This window comes from Lepidochelys kempii, chromosome 9 (assembly GCF_965140265.1).
Source record: "Lepidochelys kempii isolate rLepKem1 chromosome 9, rLepKem1.hap2, whole genome shotgun sequence".
Taxonomy (NCBI): domain Eukaryota; kingdom Metazoa; phylum Chordata; order Testudines; family Cheloniidae; genus Lepidochelys; species Lepidochelys kempii.
The window spans coordinates 5,928,474-5,943,961 of record NC_133264.1 but is presented as its reverse complement, the minus strand read 5'-3'; the positions used below and the strand labels follow the sequence as shown (position 1 = coordinate 5,943,961).

The 15,488-nt window shown below is 40.6% G+C and overlaps 1 protein-coding gene across 6 annotated transcripts in view; it reads right to left on the bottom strand.

The window, feature by feature from the left end:
• Positions 1 to 15,488, bottom strand: part of LRCH3 (leucine rich repeats and calponin homology domain containing 3) — a 104,216-nt gene that overhangs the window by 48,145 nt on the left and 40,583 nt on the right. For all 6 annotated transcript variants that reach the window (XM_073359115.1, XM_073359112.1, XM_073359111.1 and 3 more), the window contains exons 3-6: positions 10,864 to 10,990; positions 7,495 to 7,600; positions 7,211 to 7,347; positions 6,089 to 6,198 (exon numbers count right to left, since the gene is read on the bottom strand). In XM_073359115.1, coding sequence (XP_073215216.1) covers positions 6,089 to 6,198; positions 7,211 to 7,347; positions 7,495 to 7,600; positions 10,864 to 10,990 — 480 coding nt within the window. The remainder of the gene's footprint in view (positions 1 to 6,088; positions 6,199 to 7,210; positions 7,348 to 7,494; positions 7,601 to 10,863; positions 10,991 to 15,488) is intronic.

The following is a 15,488-nucleotide window of genomic DNA, read 5'->3' as shown; positions in this document are numbered from 1 at the left end:
GGTCTTTTTGAGGTGGATTCTTCCTGTGGAGAATGACTCAGTTTTGTATGGGTTTTCTTCATGGATTTACCTTGGGTAGATCCAGGTGAACGTGACGAAGTTGACGGGGCACTGTGTTCACTCAGCAACTGATGTCCGGAGGGGGAAGGGTGTATCTCCTGGCCTGGACCTGAGGCCAACTGGAGGGAATGCTCCATCATTAAGAGTCTCAATTTTAGCTTCCAATTTTTTCTTGATTCACCCTTAAATGCAGAGCATATGGAGCACTTTTGTGGGACATCAGACTCTCCCAAGCAGCGGATACAACAGGAATGGCTGTCGCTGACCAAGATGCACTCCTGGCAACAGATGCACTGTTTGAAGCCCAGAGATCCTGGCATACCCCAGGGCAATGACGTCTAGCAGGGGAAGGTCCCCCTCCCAAAACGGGAAAGGGATCAAGAGAAAGATCTCCCAAATCCGTAAATAAAAAGTAAATAAAATAACTAAACAATAAAATAAAGACAGGTAACTACGCTAAGAGATTTCAAAGTAACGCATACTAATGCTCCATCTCAGGCCAAGGCAGTGGAGAAAGAACCGCGGGTGTTTCGCTCACACAGCGCTGTATAGCCTTAGAGCGAGGCATGAGGAAGCATAGGACACGTGTGCGGGCTGAACAGACACTGCAACCTAAAATCTCCAATTCAAGGAGAAAGGGGTGTGAGCACACATGAAATGGAATGCCCATAGGGATGTTACTCAAAGAGGAACTAAGGGATAAAGGACGAGGGAACAAAAGCTGCAAAAGTGAAATATGCTTATTTTTATGTACACATCTGCAAAAGCATCCACAGGCAGACCCTTAACCCTATACAAAGCCTCATTTAAGCTACTGGGGCTCTGACTCTATGGACCAATGTGCAGGATCTAGCACTATGTTTGTTCCTCTGAGTCTGTAAAAGATTTAAGTCATGTACTAAAGTCTGGGGATGGTATCTGGAATGAAGGCAAGAATGGAACTCAGTGATGCTAAACAAAGTTAATATTCACATTAGGGATCCTTCAGCAACAAAGATGGGAAGGGAACCACACCTCACTTCTTTTGGGTGAGAGGAGAAAAGAATAATCCTGAAATTGCTCAGTGTAGTTAAAAAAAAACCCTTTGGATTTTTAAATGTATTAGCTGTGTCATGCCTTTTGTTCTATAGAAAGAGTTAACAATGCCTACAGTGGCCCCAGGAATACATAGCTATAAGACACTGTAGTCTACTTTTAAGGCAAAAAAAAAAAATCCTAACAAAGTACTCTGCATTATACAGACAATAGTAATATTGTTTTTCAATTAAAGACCAGCTGGGGAAAGAAAACTTCAGGTAGCACATGTAACAGCCTACATAGTGACCACATTCAAACCAATAATTCACAACATCGAAATACTGGATTAAAACCACTGTTTTTTTAGAAATTATAAAAGGAAAAATAAAATGAGAAATGGGTTCCCACATGACACACTACAATAATTCCATTTTAATCATGACTACATCAGTATTCTGAGAATCTAAAGAGAAACCAATTTTGCACTGAACAAGCACTTAAAATTGAAGAAGATCAAAATTCAATAGTTAAAAATCAAACAGTATTTTTCCTTTTGGATTACATTTTCTTCATATTCTATCCCTCCTATTCAATTACAGTTTTTAAAAAATACTTCATCACTGAGACAGTCTGGTAACTCAGAAATTCAGTTACAGTTCACAGTTCCTACGCTCTCCCCTACTTCTGAAAACAGAGGGTTACTGACTGCTCAGGGCTTTATATGTTCATTACAGACAACAGCCTTTAAGAAATCCTCAGAGACTGCAGATCCTATTCCTCACTGACTAGCTGGCTAAAGCAGCAATAATTAAGCAACAAGACAGTGGGCAGTACATTTTTACAGCATGCCTGGGTTCCAATGCATAAGGCATGACGCTGAAAGTAGAGTAGCTAACCACCTGAGAAGTGCAATAATCACTTTGAAATGCAGTGTCTAAAGTACCTTTTTGTAATGAAAATAAATGTAATCCATAAAAATAAGGGGAACAAGATGTGCACTGACATGAAGAGATCATCCCTCGCAGTCAGAGTTCTGAAGTCACATTGTAATACATGCATATACTTCAATCTCCTTTCTATCCACGGAATATAACTACCAGACCCTTTCAAAACAATCAGTACAACTGATTCCTACTCCAGAGACCCATGTATCAGTACTTCAAACTTTTATGTCTTGCATTCCAGACTCACCCTCCCTACCTCAACACTGAACCTAGTGCTAGGCTCCTGCGAGGCACTGCTGCTGCCTCCCTTCCATTCAGTTATGCATGATCCAATGTTGAGCTTGAGTGCTCCACATTTCAGTCACACAGCTAAGAGATTGGTCTAGAACAGCCCAAAGGTTAAAGGTCACATAACTTAACAGGAGTCTAAAGACACTGATCGGTACAGTCAATATCTTATTCTGGTAAACAGATACAATTGTCTGAAAGACTGGGAACCAGTTCTCTATTGAAAATGGTAGTAACAATTAAATAAAGCAATAGTTTTAAAACCTGGGTAAAACATAGGAGAGAGCACTGGTATTGTGTTTAGGATAACTTTACATGAGTCCAAAAAAAAAAAAAAAGGCAGTGTGGGCCAGCAGCAAAATTCTCAGTTAGAAATATTTATAGATAAAGAAGCCAAAATTTTCTCCTGGCAGAATCTACAATGATTTAGTGCTTCTGATTTCACTAGCAGCACTACAAGTTTGTCCACTTAATCAGAGAATTTTACATTTGTGTAAAACTTCAGTGAAATTACTACATATGACACCTGCATTATTCTTATGAATACTGTATGTGACTGTTTCCCTCTTCAGTTTTGTACTGCTGCCTACTTGAACGCAAAGGTTAAGTCAGACCAGAGCTGAGGGTTGGTCTAGGCAGGAAATGCAACAAGGACCAAGGCTAGTCTACACTGCAGCTGTGAGGCGTAATTCCCAGCTTGAGTAGATGTACATGTGCTAGCTCAAGCAGAAATGCATAAAAATAGCAGGTTTCAGAGTGACAGCCGTGTTAGTCTGTATTCGCAAAAAGAAAAGGAGTACTTGTGGCACCTTAGAGACTAACCAATTTATTTGAGCATGAGCTTTCGTGAGCTACAGCTCACTTCATCGGATGCATACCGTGGAAACTGCAGCAGACTTTATATGCACACAGAGAATATGAAACAATACCTCCTCCCACCCCACTGTCCTGCTGGTAATAGCTTATCTAAAGTGATCATCAGGTTGGGCCATTTCCAGCACAAATACAGGTTTTCTCACCCTCCACCAAACCTGGATTTGTGCTGGAAATGGCCCAACCTGATGATCACTTTAGATAAGCTATTACCAGCAGGACAGTGGGGTGGGAGGAGGTATTGTTTCATATTCTCTGTGTGCATATAAAGTCTGCTGCAGTTTCCACGGTATGCATCCGATGAAGTGAGCTGTAGCTCACGAAAGCTCATGCTCAAATAAATTGGTTAGTCTCTAAGGTGCCACAAGTACTCCTTTTCTTTTTATAAAAATAGCAGTGTGGCAGTAGACGCCTGGGTGGTGGCTTGAGCTAGTTGCCTCGGTACAATCACTCTGAGATCCTAGGTACGTACTCAGGCAGTTAATCCGAGCAGCTGCACATGCAGCCACACTGCTATTTTTAGCATGCTAATTTAAGCAGAGCTAGCACATGGAAGTCTACCTGAGCTGGGAACTACACCTCCCAGCTGCAGGGCACACATAGCCTAAGAGAGAAGACAGCCGCAGGCACACGCTTTCAAAGAAGTCCACTCCAAAATTCCACCCCAGAAGGTAAAGCCACAAGGCCTGACACCTGCTGGGGTGCACTCAGTGAGACCCTGAGAAAGGACTGTCATGCAGTTAGCTTGGTAACTGTCACATTAGCTTTGAAACCAGCTTTACATCAACTCAGGTTTAATTCCATGCTTTTTCAAATTGCCCAGGGTCACTATATAACCTCCACAGAGCAAAAGACAAAGGTCAGGTACATATATGCTGATTATTTTTAGTTTTTTCAACAGCCTGTGAAATCGCTGACCAACAGCTCTGTTGACTTGCCTATGGGCATTAACTGGATTACACTGTATTGTGCAGGAGTTGTTCTGTTCTTTCATCTCAGAAATTCTAGAAGAAATTCTGACTTTGGGCAGAAGCTTATCTTCTCCATTGGCTCCTTTATGTTGGTTCCTACAGAAATCTATTGTCTTCCACACATATTTGCTCAATATGCATGTGAAGCCACTGTGGGAGCCACTAAAAGAGACTGGTAAGTGATATAATCAGTACATGAGCAACAAAGAGTTCTATGCCATCTCTCTTATCCACTTCAGATATATCTACTTTCATGCTGCCTGGCAGGGATGGAGACATGGACAAAAGCAAGCCAGTCCACACATGCTTGAAGTAAAACTGACCATCTGGAGGAGGCACTGTGAGTGGGTTCTGCCCAAGCTTTTATATTGGTACTGTGAATAATGGAAAAATATGTGAATTCTTTCATTACATGAAATGAAAATCTTTTCAATAAACACATACTCTACTTATCGATCTTATGCTTTTCAAAAGAAAAACTACAATGGAGATCAATAGCTTTAGATACAGTTGGTTGGACTGGGCAATTTATGTCACAATGAAGGTGCCCTAATTTCCTTAGCCTTTCTGAATACAGATGCTCCTTAGATCCCTGTATCAGCTTCTTTTTTGCAATATGCACTTTATTACAATAAGAAACTAAGACAGCATTATAAATTTAGCTAACAAAAGACCTAAATAATTTTAATCTAAACAGTATTCCAAATGCGGCCTCACCAGCGTCACATACAAGCTAGAATCACATACTCTGATTTATATGCCACAACTTTATTTGTCTCAAATAGCACCTGATTGTGCTAGGTGTGATTACTCTCTAAAGAGACAAGTGACTTTCAGAAAGCGTTCATGTTGACCCCATCTGGAAAGGTGCTTACCAAATGTGGATTCTAGACTTGATGAGGAGCTGTCTGTTGGCATAAAGTCTCCTTCATAGGCCTTTGGTACAACTGCACTGGCTTATTAGATTTATTTATTAATCGTGTTCAGCCCATGGTGCATGTTATAGATATATATTTCCTCTGGCTCAGTGTTAGTTTGTCTGATCACTGAGAATATATTATTTTTCTTCTAGTTAGTCTCCTACCTCATTACTTTGCTTTTCTCTAAAATGTGTAGTATAAATATATAGTGTACTCCTACTTTTCACTAGACATCTTAATTTAGAAGCTGATGTGGTTGACTGTTCTAATACCTGTTTCAGAGTAGCAGCCCTGTTAGTCTGTATTCGAAAAAAGAAAAGGAGGACTTGTGGCACCTTAGAGACTAACAAATTTATTTGAGCATAAGCTTTCGTGAGCTATAGCTCACTTCATCGAATGCATCCGATGAAGTGAGCTGTAACTCACAAAAGCTTATGCTCAAATAAATGTGTTAGTTTCTAAGGTGCCACAAGTCCTCCTTTTCTTCTTTCTAATTCCTGAGTTACTGTATTAAGCATTTGTGCCAAATGAAAGCCTGCCAAGAATAAAACAGTTTACTAAAGGGGTGGGATCAGCACTTATACCTGTAGTTACAGCAGAACAGTTATACAATCATGTACAAAAGATTAAAAATCACAACAATGTTAGACTGTAGTAGATATTGGGAAAACCCTAAGATTTTATTCAGTAAAAACATAGATTAAAGTCTTAAAAATAGAACTTCCTTCTACCATAGCCTGAAGACACCAAACTTTTTTTTTCCCTCAAGAGTGTGTGCCCTTTAGCACTGGCTGAATTGTGATATTACTTCATTTTTCCTTCTAAACTGTCTTGACTGGACTCCTGCTAGAACGGCTCACAGGGTGACACACACCACATTGTTCTTCAAGGCCACAATTATTGGTGAAATGTACACTAACCAACAATCAGTGGATCTAGTTTCTGCCTCTTCTGAATTCAGGAGAGTAGACAAGTTTTCCCCAATCCACATCAAACAGAATATGCACAAACTTACCAAGAGCCAAATCCTATGGGCCTCCTATCATAATCAGGCAAGTCTTGAGCGATCTTGCACGCTTCTATGTTCAGGTATTTAAATATGTGGATTTTTCCTTTTATGCATATCTACAAAAAAGGAAATCCATAAACATATTGAGCACTTTATTTCATCAAAGCGCTGTACAGACATTAACTAGCTGTTGTGAATAATGTATTACTCAAAGGTCAATAAATAAATGCTTATAACATCCTTACAGCTCTTCATCCATTTTTTGAACCTTCCCCCATTACAAACAACTGCATTGAAGTGTCACAGAATATATGTATAATAAAAAACTGGAAGCTTTTTCCAAAAACATCTGGACTCTGTGGAGCCCTTTCTGTAAACTTGCTCATAATGGTTTATCATGTCAATGATCTTCTCTGAACAAGGAGCTATATGTATTTGTAAGGGGTAAAACTTGGAACTACAGCAGAGGCATGCAAACCTTGACCAACCTAGGTGGCAATGGCAGCTTGCCAAGAGACAGGCCTAATTTGAATCAAGTGAAGTCACTTCTAACTCCCTTCATCTTTAATATGGAGGTAGAATCTATGGAAACTATAAGTCACAGCACTTCCCACTCTGATTCAGAGGAAGCAGGTCATTCCCCAGAGCTATACATACATACTAAAGATGAAGTCAGCCATTGACCACATTGTATTTAGCCTGCAAGCTGCATTTTGGGCAGGCTGCCGTAAAATGAATGAAAATGCATTGCACTTTTAGTTTCCCAGTTCACTACTTCAACAGCAGAATGGCTCAAAAATGTTTTTTGTTCATAGCTCTTCTTCTCCCCCAAAGCTTACTCTGATCTAGAGCCACTTGCTTATTTTACTTATACTGTACAATGAGATTTTTATTCAAAAGGTTAACAAAGGAATTCCTACAGTAACCACATACCTACTAGCAGCAGAACTAAATTAAGGGAAGTGGAAGAGTATTTCTGCCATGGGTTTCTTTAAGGTCTCTAGAGAAATACAGGTTCTTTAAAATCTTACTGTTCACAAAAGAAAGTTTTAAACCATTCAGTTTCAAATCTCATTTTACATCCTCTAGTGAAAATAGCAGACATTCTAATTCCAAATTATAATTCACCTGTGCAGGGGGTGACTGTAGCGGGTTGTTGTCTAGTGTGATTGTCTGAAGATGCCTGAGGTTCCGATAACAAACAGGGATTGTTGTGATTTTATTGCAGGAGAAATCTAATCGAATCAAAGACAATTCTGCAAGTTCTGGAGATAGAAAACAAACATTCAATCTAGTAGATATAATAAACAATATGCTTACTACTAGCTCTTAGGAAAACAAGCTTTAAAAAGAATAAAAGTGTCAAAAATCTCAGTTGTTACATATGACAGACTTTCATCCGCTGATCTCACCTTCAGGTAAATGCACCAAATGATTTCTTCTGATGTTCAGGTCACGCAAAGACTCCAGTCTGCCAATCTGTGGAGGTATTGTCTGTATTTCATTACAGCTCACATCCTGCAAAACAAAACTACGAAGTGAGACACTGTTTTGATACTGTTTCAGAGTAGTAGCCGTGTTAGTCTGTATTCGCAAAAAGAAAAGGAGTACTTGTGGCACCTTAGAGACTAACCAATTTATTTGAGCATAAGCTTTCGTGAGCTACAGCTCACTTCATCGGATGCATTGAAGGAGCTGTAGCTCACGAAAGCTTATGCTCAAATAAATTTGTTAGTCTCTAAAGTGCCACAAGTACTCCTTTTCTTTTTGCTTTGATACTGTCAGCCTGTTTAAATAAATCCCAATGCTAGCAGGCAATTCCTGCCTTCTGGTTTTGTAGGTGTATGTACATTAACCCTGACAGGCAGTGTTTTATTTATAAACTTGAAAAAAATAAACACTTTTATGACACCTAAGATTGTCAAAGTGCTTTACTAACATTCATTAAGTTTCAGCACTGTGACAAAGTTAAGTATTAATTATCCCCATTTTACAGATGGGGAAACAGAAGCACAAAATAATTTTTTCAGTGTCCCAACAACAGCAGAGCAAAGAAAAGAATGAACCCAGGAGAAATGACACTAGATCATAAAAGCTCTTTAGACAAGTGACACATAATGATATTTCCATGTATAGTAAGTTAGCAAACTAGCATGTTAGTGTACATTTCTATCATTCCTCCACAGATTGTCCATTTCCCATTCCTCCACAGACTCTGAAGCAGGAGAGCCTGGAGACACACTACCTGCCATGTACTTTATCTGGATATTTTCAAGGGCCTATCTCAAAACCTCTACGCAAATTTACAACATTTAGAACATACAAAAGGATAAAATACATACTAAATTGCCAGTACAAAAGCCAACCCAGACTAAATAACTCACCCAAAAATAATATTAACCTCACACGCATCTGGGCATTAGCAGGTGTATGCAGCAGACAGCCAGGGAACAAAGTGAGAAGCTCTAGTAGAGCTATGTGGTGTAGCCCTTAGCTCTACCAGTGCACCTCACTTCTCACTATTTGTCTTTTACTGAGAGCCAAGCTTTTAAAAAAAATCTCAAATGTACACACACGAGGAATACTCAGAGTATATCATTAAAGAATATATGCTTGTAGGCCTGAAACGTGCACATGCGAATCCCTTATGCTTAACAATCTGTCCCACCTTGTATTTAGCTCAGATGCTCTGCTTACTTTTTCCAGGAAGAAGAGCTCTGTGAAGCTTGAAAACTTGTCCCTTGTACCAACAGAAGCTGGTCCAATAAAAGATATTACCTTGCTGTCCTTGTCTCTCCCATTAAAGAATACACGTACTTTTGTAATTATATGCCATTCCCAAATATGAGTTACACACTTATCAAGATTCCATTGCAATTGTCTCCAACATGTCAAGTTGACTAGATTGTTTTTTAAATCCACAAGTTTCATAAACACACTGAAAAACTAAATTAAAAGCTGAAGTATTTGAAAAAAAATAAGATAGCTATCTGTATAGGAGCGACCAATTCCCACCAAGAATATCCCTGGGTGGCAGATAAGTGGAATGTCCTGCAGATACGCAGGACACCTGCAAATATTCAGTAAGCCATTGCAGACCAACTGGCGACATGTCTCAGGATGGGTAGCTGGTGGCATGGCTACCTCTATAAAATATCACTCCCTAAGATCAGGACAACAAGAAGAATAAAGACTGCCTTAAAATAAGTTTTGCTGGGGCAGGGGAGGCTAGGAGAAATAAAATTCCAATTTCAAGCCTAAGGTATCAGGTTTGGACAGCTGACCTGTAAAGCTCATCCAATAGACACGTTCATGAAAACTGATGTCCATGTCAAGTGTACCTCCGAGGGCTAGGGTGTTCCTCACAATTGACATCCAACAGCCTTGTCTGACTGTTGTAACTTGGCAAAGGTTGCTAAAGCTAAAGAAGTGAGTGAGCCAGCCCAGATCCACTCTAGGACAGCTGGAAAATGAAGTAAGTACAGTAGAACTTCAGTGTATCAGGGCAACATTTCTAGCTAGAGCTTTCAGGCATTCATTACAAATACTAGAATATTGTGTCCAGTTCTGGTGTCCACACTTCAAGATGGATCTTATGATGTGAATCTTACGGGGGTTAATCTGTTCAGCTTATCGAAGAGAAGTGAGAGGTGACCTGACCACTGTGTCCAGGTATTTTTACATGGAAAAGTTATCGGCTAGTGGGGGATTTGCAGTCTTGCAGACCAGGACATAACAAGATCCAATGGCTGGAAGCTGAAGTTAGACAAGCACAACCTTAAAATAAGCTGCAATTTCCCAGCAATTAGGATAATTAAACACTGGAACATCTAACCAGGGCTGGGGGTGGACTCACCATCACTTGAAGTCTTTACAATGAGATTAGGTTTCTATCTAAAATACTGCTTTAATCCATAAAGCATAGATCACCTACTAGGATCATTTGGGCATACCCCACCTAACCAATTCCCTGAGACTGCAGGGGCGTGGGCATTAGTGGCACCTAACTCTTTCCTGTTCTCTGCCTGTGGCACACAACAGTTAGTCTCCTGAGGACTGAAATGCTTTAGTCTAACTCAAGTTACTGGGCTCAACACAGGGGTAACTGGGCAAAAATAAATGGTCTGTGATATATAGCAGGTCAGACCAGATGATCTATTGATCCCTTCTGGTCTTACACTCTATGAACAAATAATGCCATATATATCACCACTCGCAACTGTCTCTACCAGATACGGAGAGATCCTGGGACATCAGACACTAGCTATTACAGGACTGTATACTCTTATTTATAGGATAATATGTGTATGGCAGGGAGCTGGACTCACCCACACGGAACTTTTACTTGGAATGCAGAATATATGATAAATTAATGTGGATGTCTTAGTAGCACTGTATTTGTTTAAACAAAGTTCCATTCTGATTCTATCTTAGGTATTTATCTAGACCCCATTACTGTTGTATCTGAGCACCTCACAACCTTTAAACTGTATTTATTCTCATAACACCCTAGTGAGCCAGGGCAGTACTATTATCCCCATGTTACAGATGGGGAACTGAGGCACAGAGAGACTTGCCCAAAGTCACACAGGAAGTCTGTGGCACATCAAAGAATTGAACCTGGTCTCATGAGTCCTGGACTAGTATCCTAATCACTGGACCATCCTTCCTCCCTCAGTTGAATAAAGCTATTTCATCTCAATGAAATTTAAACCCACTAGAGCAAATGATTTATAAATTAAGGACTGAACAGCAATTATTAACAATAAGTATATACTCACAAGCTCTGTCAGGTGTCTGAGCTGTCCAATTTCTTCAGGTAGTGAGACCAACTTATTATTACTTGCTATCAAAACTTTCAACGGTAGACTACACATGTGTACTGGCAATGTTGAAAGCTGGTTTCGACTTTTGGGTAGGAAAAAAAAAAGTCAGAATACGGGAAGAGACCATTTACCAATTTTAACACAACATAAGAGAATCCCCAAATCACGTACTCTATTTTGACAGGATGTAAGAGCATCAAGTCAGTTTCGACACACATTTATAGGTGAGCTGGTAGCTCGCAGTTTCTTCTTTACACATCTTTCTTATCCTTTGCTTTATCAAGATGTGTTGTAAACAGAAGCTCTGAATCTGGTACTACTCCTGGCAGATGGGGAGATAGGGCATTTTTGTAGGAGACTTTTAGGCTCTGGAGCTTACTTCCTCTTTCAGAGTCTCGTCATATTTATGCATCATGCAGATACCATTTTCTTATTTTTTTTTTACTGCGCATTAGCATGTGGGGAACAGCTTAGGGTAGAATCAGCATATTACTTGCTCAGTAGAAATGTTAAGTGTGTGTTTTAATTATTTAATTTGTAATAGGGCCAATTATCATGGTGATAAACATTTAAGAAATCCTTGTCACAATGAATTTGGACATGTTACAATGCAGTATTTGACACATCACAATTTATGACCATCAAAGCAAACATGAGGTCATGTAACTGGACTGCAACCTCAGTGAATGAATCAGACAGGAAAAGGTTGGTTTATAAAACGAGAATGCTATGATTTATTTGTAAACGGCAGCAATCAGACTGGAAAATGACTAGAAAACTAGCGAAAAGTTAATGTTACCTTAAGGAGATTTTAACAAGATATTAAACTCAAGTTTATTAAAATATGGCATTGTTCTTCTCGTGTGTGGAGTCTAAATTTCCCACTACAAAATCCTACTCCTGAGCAGTACATGAACTAATGTCAGCTGGTATCAAGGGATAATAATTTGAAATACACCTGTTGGAGATCACAGCAATAGGAAATCCATCTCTGACTCACATCCTATTCCTACAATGCACATCATAAAGCAAAAAAGGAAGATACGCAAAAAGTAATTGGCAAAGGGGTAACACCAGATATAATGCAAAATGTTTTTGTTTTTTCTTAACTAGTACCATTACTAGTTTGTGAACAGGGGTTCTGCATACCTCTTAAAACATTGGCTTTAATAATGCAGGTTGCAGTATAGAGTTGAACTTCAATAATAGGCTACAACACGGTTATATTACAGGTCAGGAAATTAATTTTTATTACAGGTAGACATATGTATTTATGTTTTGTAAAAAACTGTTTAAAAGCTACCAGAGCAATGTACTCAAAGGAAAATTCCCTGTACTTTATTAGAAGTTGCAATTAAATACTTCTCTTTCTTGGTTTCAGAGTAACAGCCGTGTTAGTCTGTATTCGCAAAAAGAAAAGGAGTACTTGTGGCACCTTAGAGACTAACCAATTTATTTGAGCATGAGCTTTCGTGAGCTACAGCTCACTTCATCGGATGCATACTGTGGAAAGTGTAGAAGATCTTTTTATATACACACAACGCATGAAAAAATACCTCCTAACACCCCACTCTCCTGCTGGTAATAGCTTATCTAAAGTGATCACTCTCCTTACAATATGTATGATAATCAAGTTGGGCCGCTTTCAGCACAAATCCAGGTTCTCTCCCACCTCCCCCCCCCCAAACCCACTCTCCTGCTGGTAACAGCTTATCTAAAGTGACCACTCTCCTTACACTGTGTATGATAATCAAGGTGGGCCATTTCCAGCACAAATCCAGGGTTTAACAAGAACATCTTGGGGGGGAGGGGGGTAGGAAAAAACAAGGGGAAATAGGTTACCTTGCGAAATGACTTAGCCACTCCCAGTCTCTATTCAAGCCTAAGTTAATTGTATCAAATTTGCAAATGAATTCCAATTCAACAGTTTCTCGCTGGAGTCCGGATCTGAAGTTTTTTGTTGTAATATCACAACTTTCATGTCTGTAATCGCGTGACCAGAGAGATTGAAGTGTTCTCCGACTGGTTTATGAATGTTATAATTCTTGACATCTGATTTGTGTCCATTTATTCTTTTACGTAGAGACTGTCCAGTTTGACCAATGTACATGGCAGAGGGGCATTGCTGGCACATGATGGCATATATCACATTGGTGGATGTGCAGGTGAACGAGCCTCTGATAGTGTGGCTGATGTTATTAGGCCCTGTGATGGTGTCCCCTGAATAGATATGTGGGCACAGTTGGCAAAGGGCTTTGTTGCAAGGATAGGTTCCTGGGTTAATGGTTCTGTTGTGTGGTATGTGGTTGCTGGTGAGTATTTGCTTCAGGTTGGGGGGCTGTCTGTAGGCAAGGACTGGCCTGTCTCCCAGGATTTGTGAGAGTGTTGGGTCATCCTTCAGGATAGGTTGTAGATCCTTAATAATGCGTTGGAGGGGTTTTAGTTGGGAGCTGAAGGTGACGGCTAGTGGCGTTCTGTTATTTTCTTTGTTAGACCTGTCCTGTAGTAGGAGACTTCTGGGAACTCTTCTGGCTCTATCAATCTGTTTCTTCACTTCCGCAGGTGGGTATTGTAGTTGTAAGAATGCTTGATAGAGTTCTTGTAGGTGTTTGTCTCTGTCTGAGGGGTTGGAGCAAATGCGGTTGTATCGCAGAGCTTGGCTGTAGACGATGGATCGTGTGGTGTGGTCAGGGTGAAAGCTGAAGGCATGTAGGTAGGAATAGCGGTCAGTAGGTTTCCGGTATAGGGTGGTGTTTATGTGACCATCGTTTATTAGCACTGTAGTGTCCAGGAAGTGGATCTCTTGTGTGGACTGGTCCAGGCTGAGGTTGATGGTGGGATGGAAATTGTTGAAATCATGGTGGAATTCCTCAAGGGCTTCTTTTCCGTGGGTCCAGATGATGAAGATGTCATCAATATAGCACAAGTAGAATTGGGGCATTAGGAGACGAGAGCTGAGGAAGCGTTGTTCTAAGTCATCCATAAAAATGTTGGCATACTGTGGGGCCATGCGGGTACCCATAGCAGTGCCGCTGATCTGAAGGAATACATTGTCCCCAAATGTAAAGTAGTTATGGGTAAGGACAAAGTCACAAAGTTCAGCCACCAGGTTAGCTGTGACATTATCGGGGATAGTGTTCTTGATGGCTTGTAGTCCATCTTTGTGTGGAATGTTGGTGTAGAGGGCTTCTAAATCCATAGTGGCCAGGACGGTGTTATCAGGAAGATCACCAATGGATTGTAGTTTCCTCAGGAAGTCAGTGGTGTCTCGAAGGTAGCTGGGAGTGCTGGTAGCGTAGGGCCTGAGGAGGGAGTCTACATAGCCAGACAATCCTGCTGTCAGGGTGCCAATGCCTGAGATGATGGGGCGTCCAGGATTTCCAGGTTTATGGATCTTGGGTAGTAGATAAAATATCCCAGGTCGGGGTTCCAGAGGTGTGTCTGTGCGGATTTGATCTTGTGCTTTTTCAGGGAGTTTCTTGAGCAAATGCTGTAGTTTCTTTTGGTAACTCTCAGTGGAATCAGAGGGTAATGGCTTGTAGAAAGTGGTGTTGGAGAGCTGCCGAGCAGCCTCTTGTTCATATTCCGACCTATTCATGATGACAACAGCACCTCCTTTGTCAGCCTTTTTGATTATGATGTCAGAATTGTTTCTGAGGCTGTGGATGGCATTGTGTTCCGCACGGCTGAGGTTGAGGGGCAAGTGATGTTGCTTTTCCACAATTTCAGCCCGTGCACGTCGGTGGAAGCACTCTATGTAGAAGTCCAGTCTGCTGTTTCGACCTTCAGGAGGAGTCCACCTAGAATCCTTCTTTTTGTAGTGTTGGTAGGGAGGTCTCTGTGGATTAGTATGTTGTCTTGTTTTTTCCTACCCCCCCCCCCCGACGTTCTTGTTAAACCCTGGATTTGCGCTGGAAATGGCCCACGTTGATTATCATACACATTGTAAGGAGAGTGGTCACTTTAGATAAGCTATTACCAGCAGGAGAGTGGGTTTGTGTGTGTGGTGAAGGGCGGGGCGGGGGGGGGTGGGGGTGAGAAAACCTGGATTTGTGCTGGAAATGGCCCAACTTGATTATCATACACATTGTAAGGAGAGTGATCACTTTAGATAAGCTATTACCGGCAGGAGAATGGGGTGGGAGGAGGTATTTTTTCATGCGTTGTGTGTATATAAAAAGATCTTCTACACTTTCCACAGTATGCATCCGATGAAGTGAGCTGTAGCTCACGAAAGCTTATGCTCAAATAAATTGGTTAGTCTCTAAGGTGCCACAAGTCTCCTTTTCTTTTTACAAGACTTTGAGTATAGTTATTTTTACCATTTCCCCCACACAGCCAGGCTTTTAGCCATTTACATGGGTCTTTCACGCAGCAATAGGAGAAAGAAGAACATGTAATGAACAGGTGCTGGTGTTTGTACCACTAATGCTAATAATAGTAAATACCCTTTCATTTCTATAGAACTTTCCACCAGAAAATCTCAAAGCACTTTACAAACATTAATCAATCAATCAATACCCTTATGAGGTAGATGTCACCATTTTATAGATGAGGAAAGTGAAGCACAAAGGTGCAGT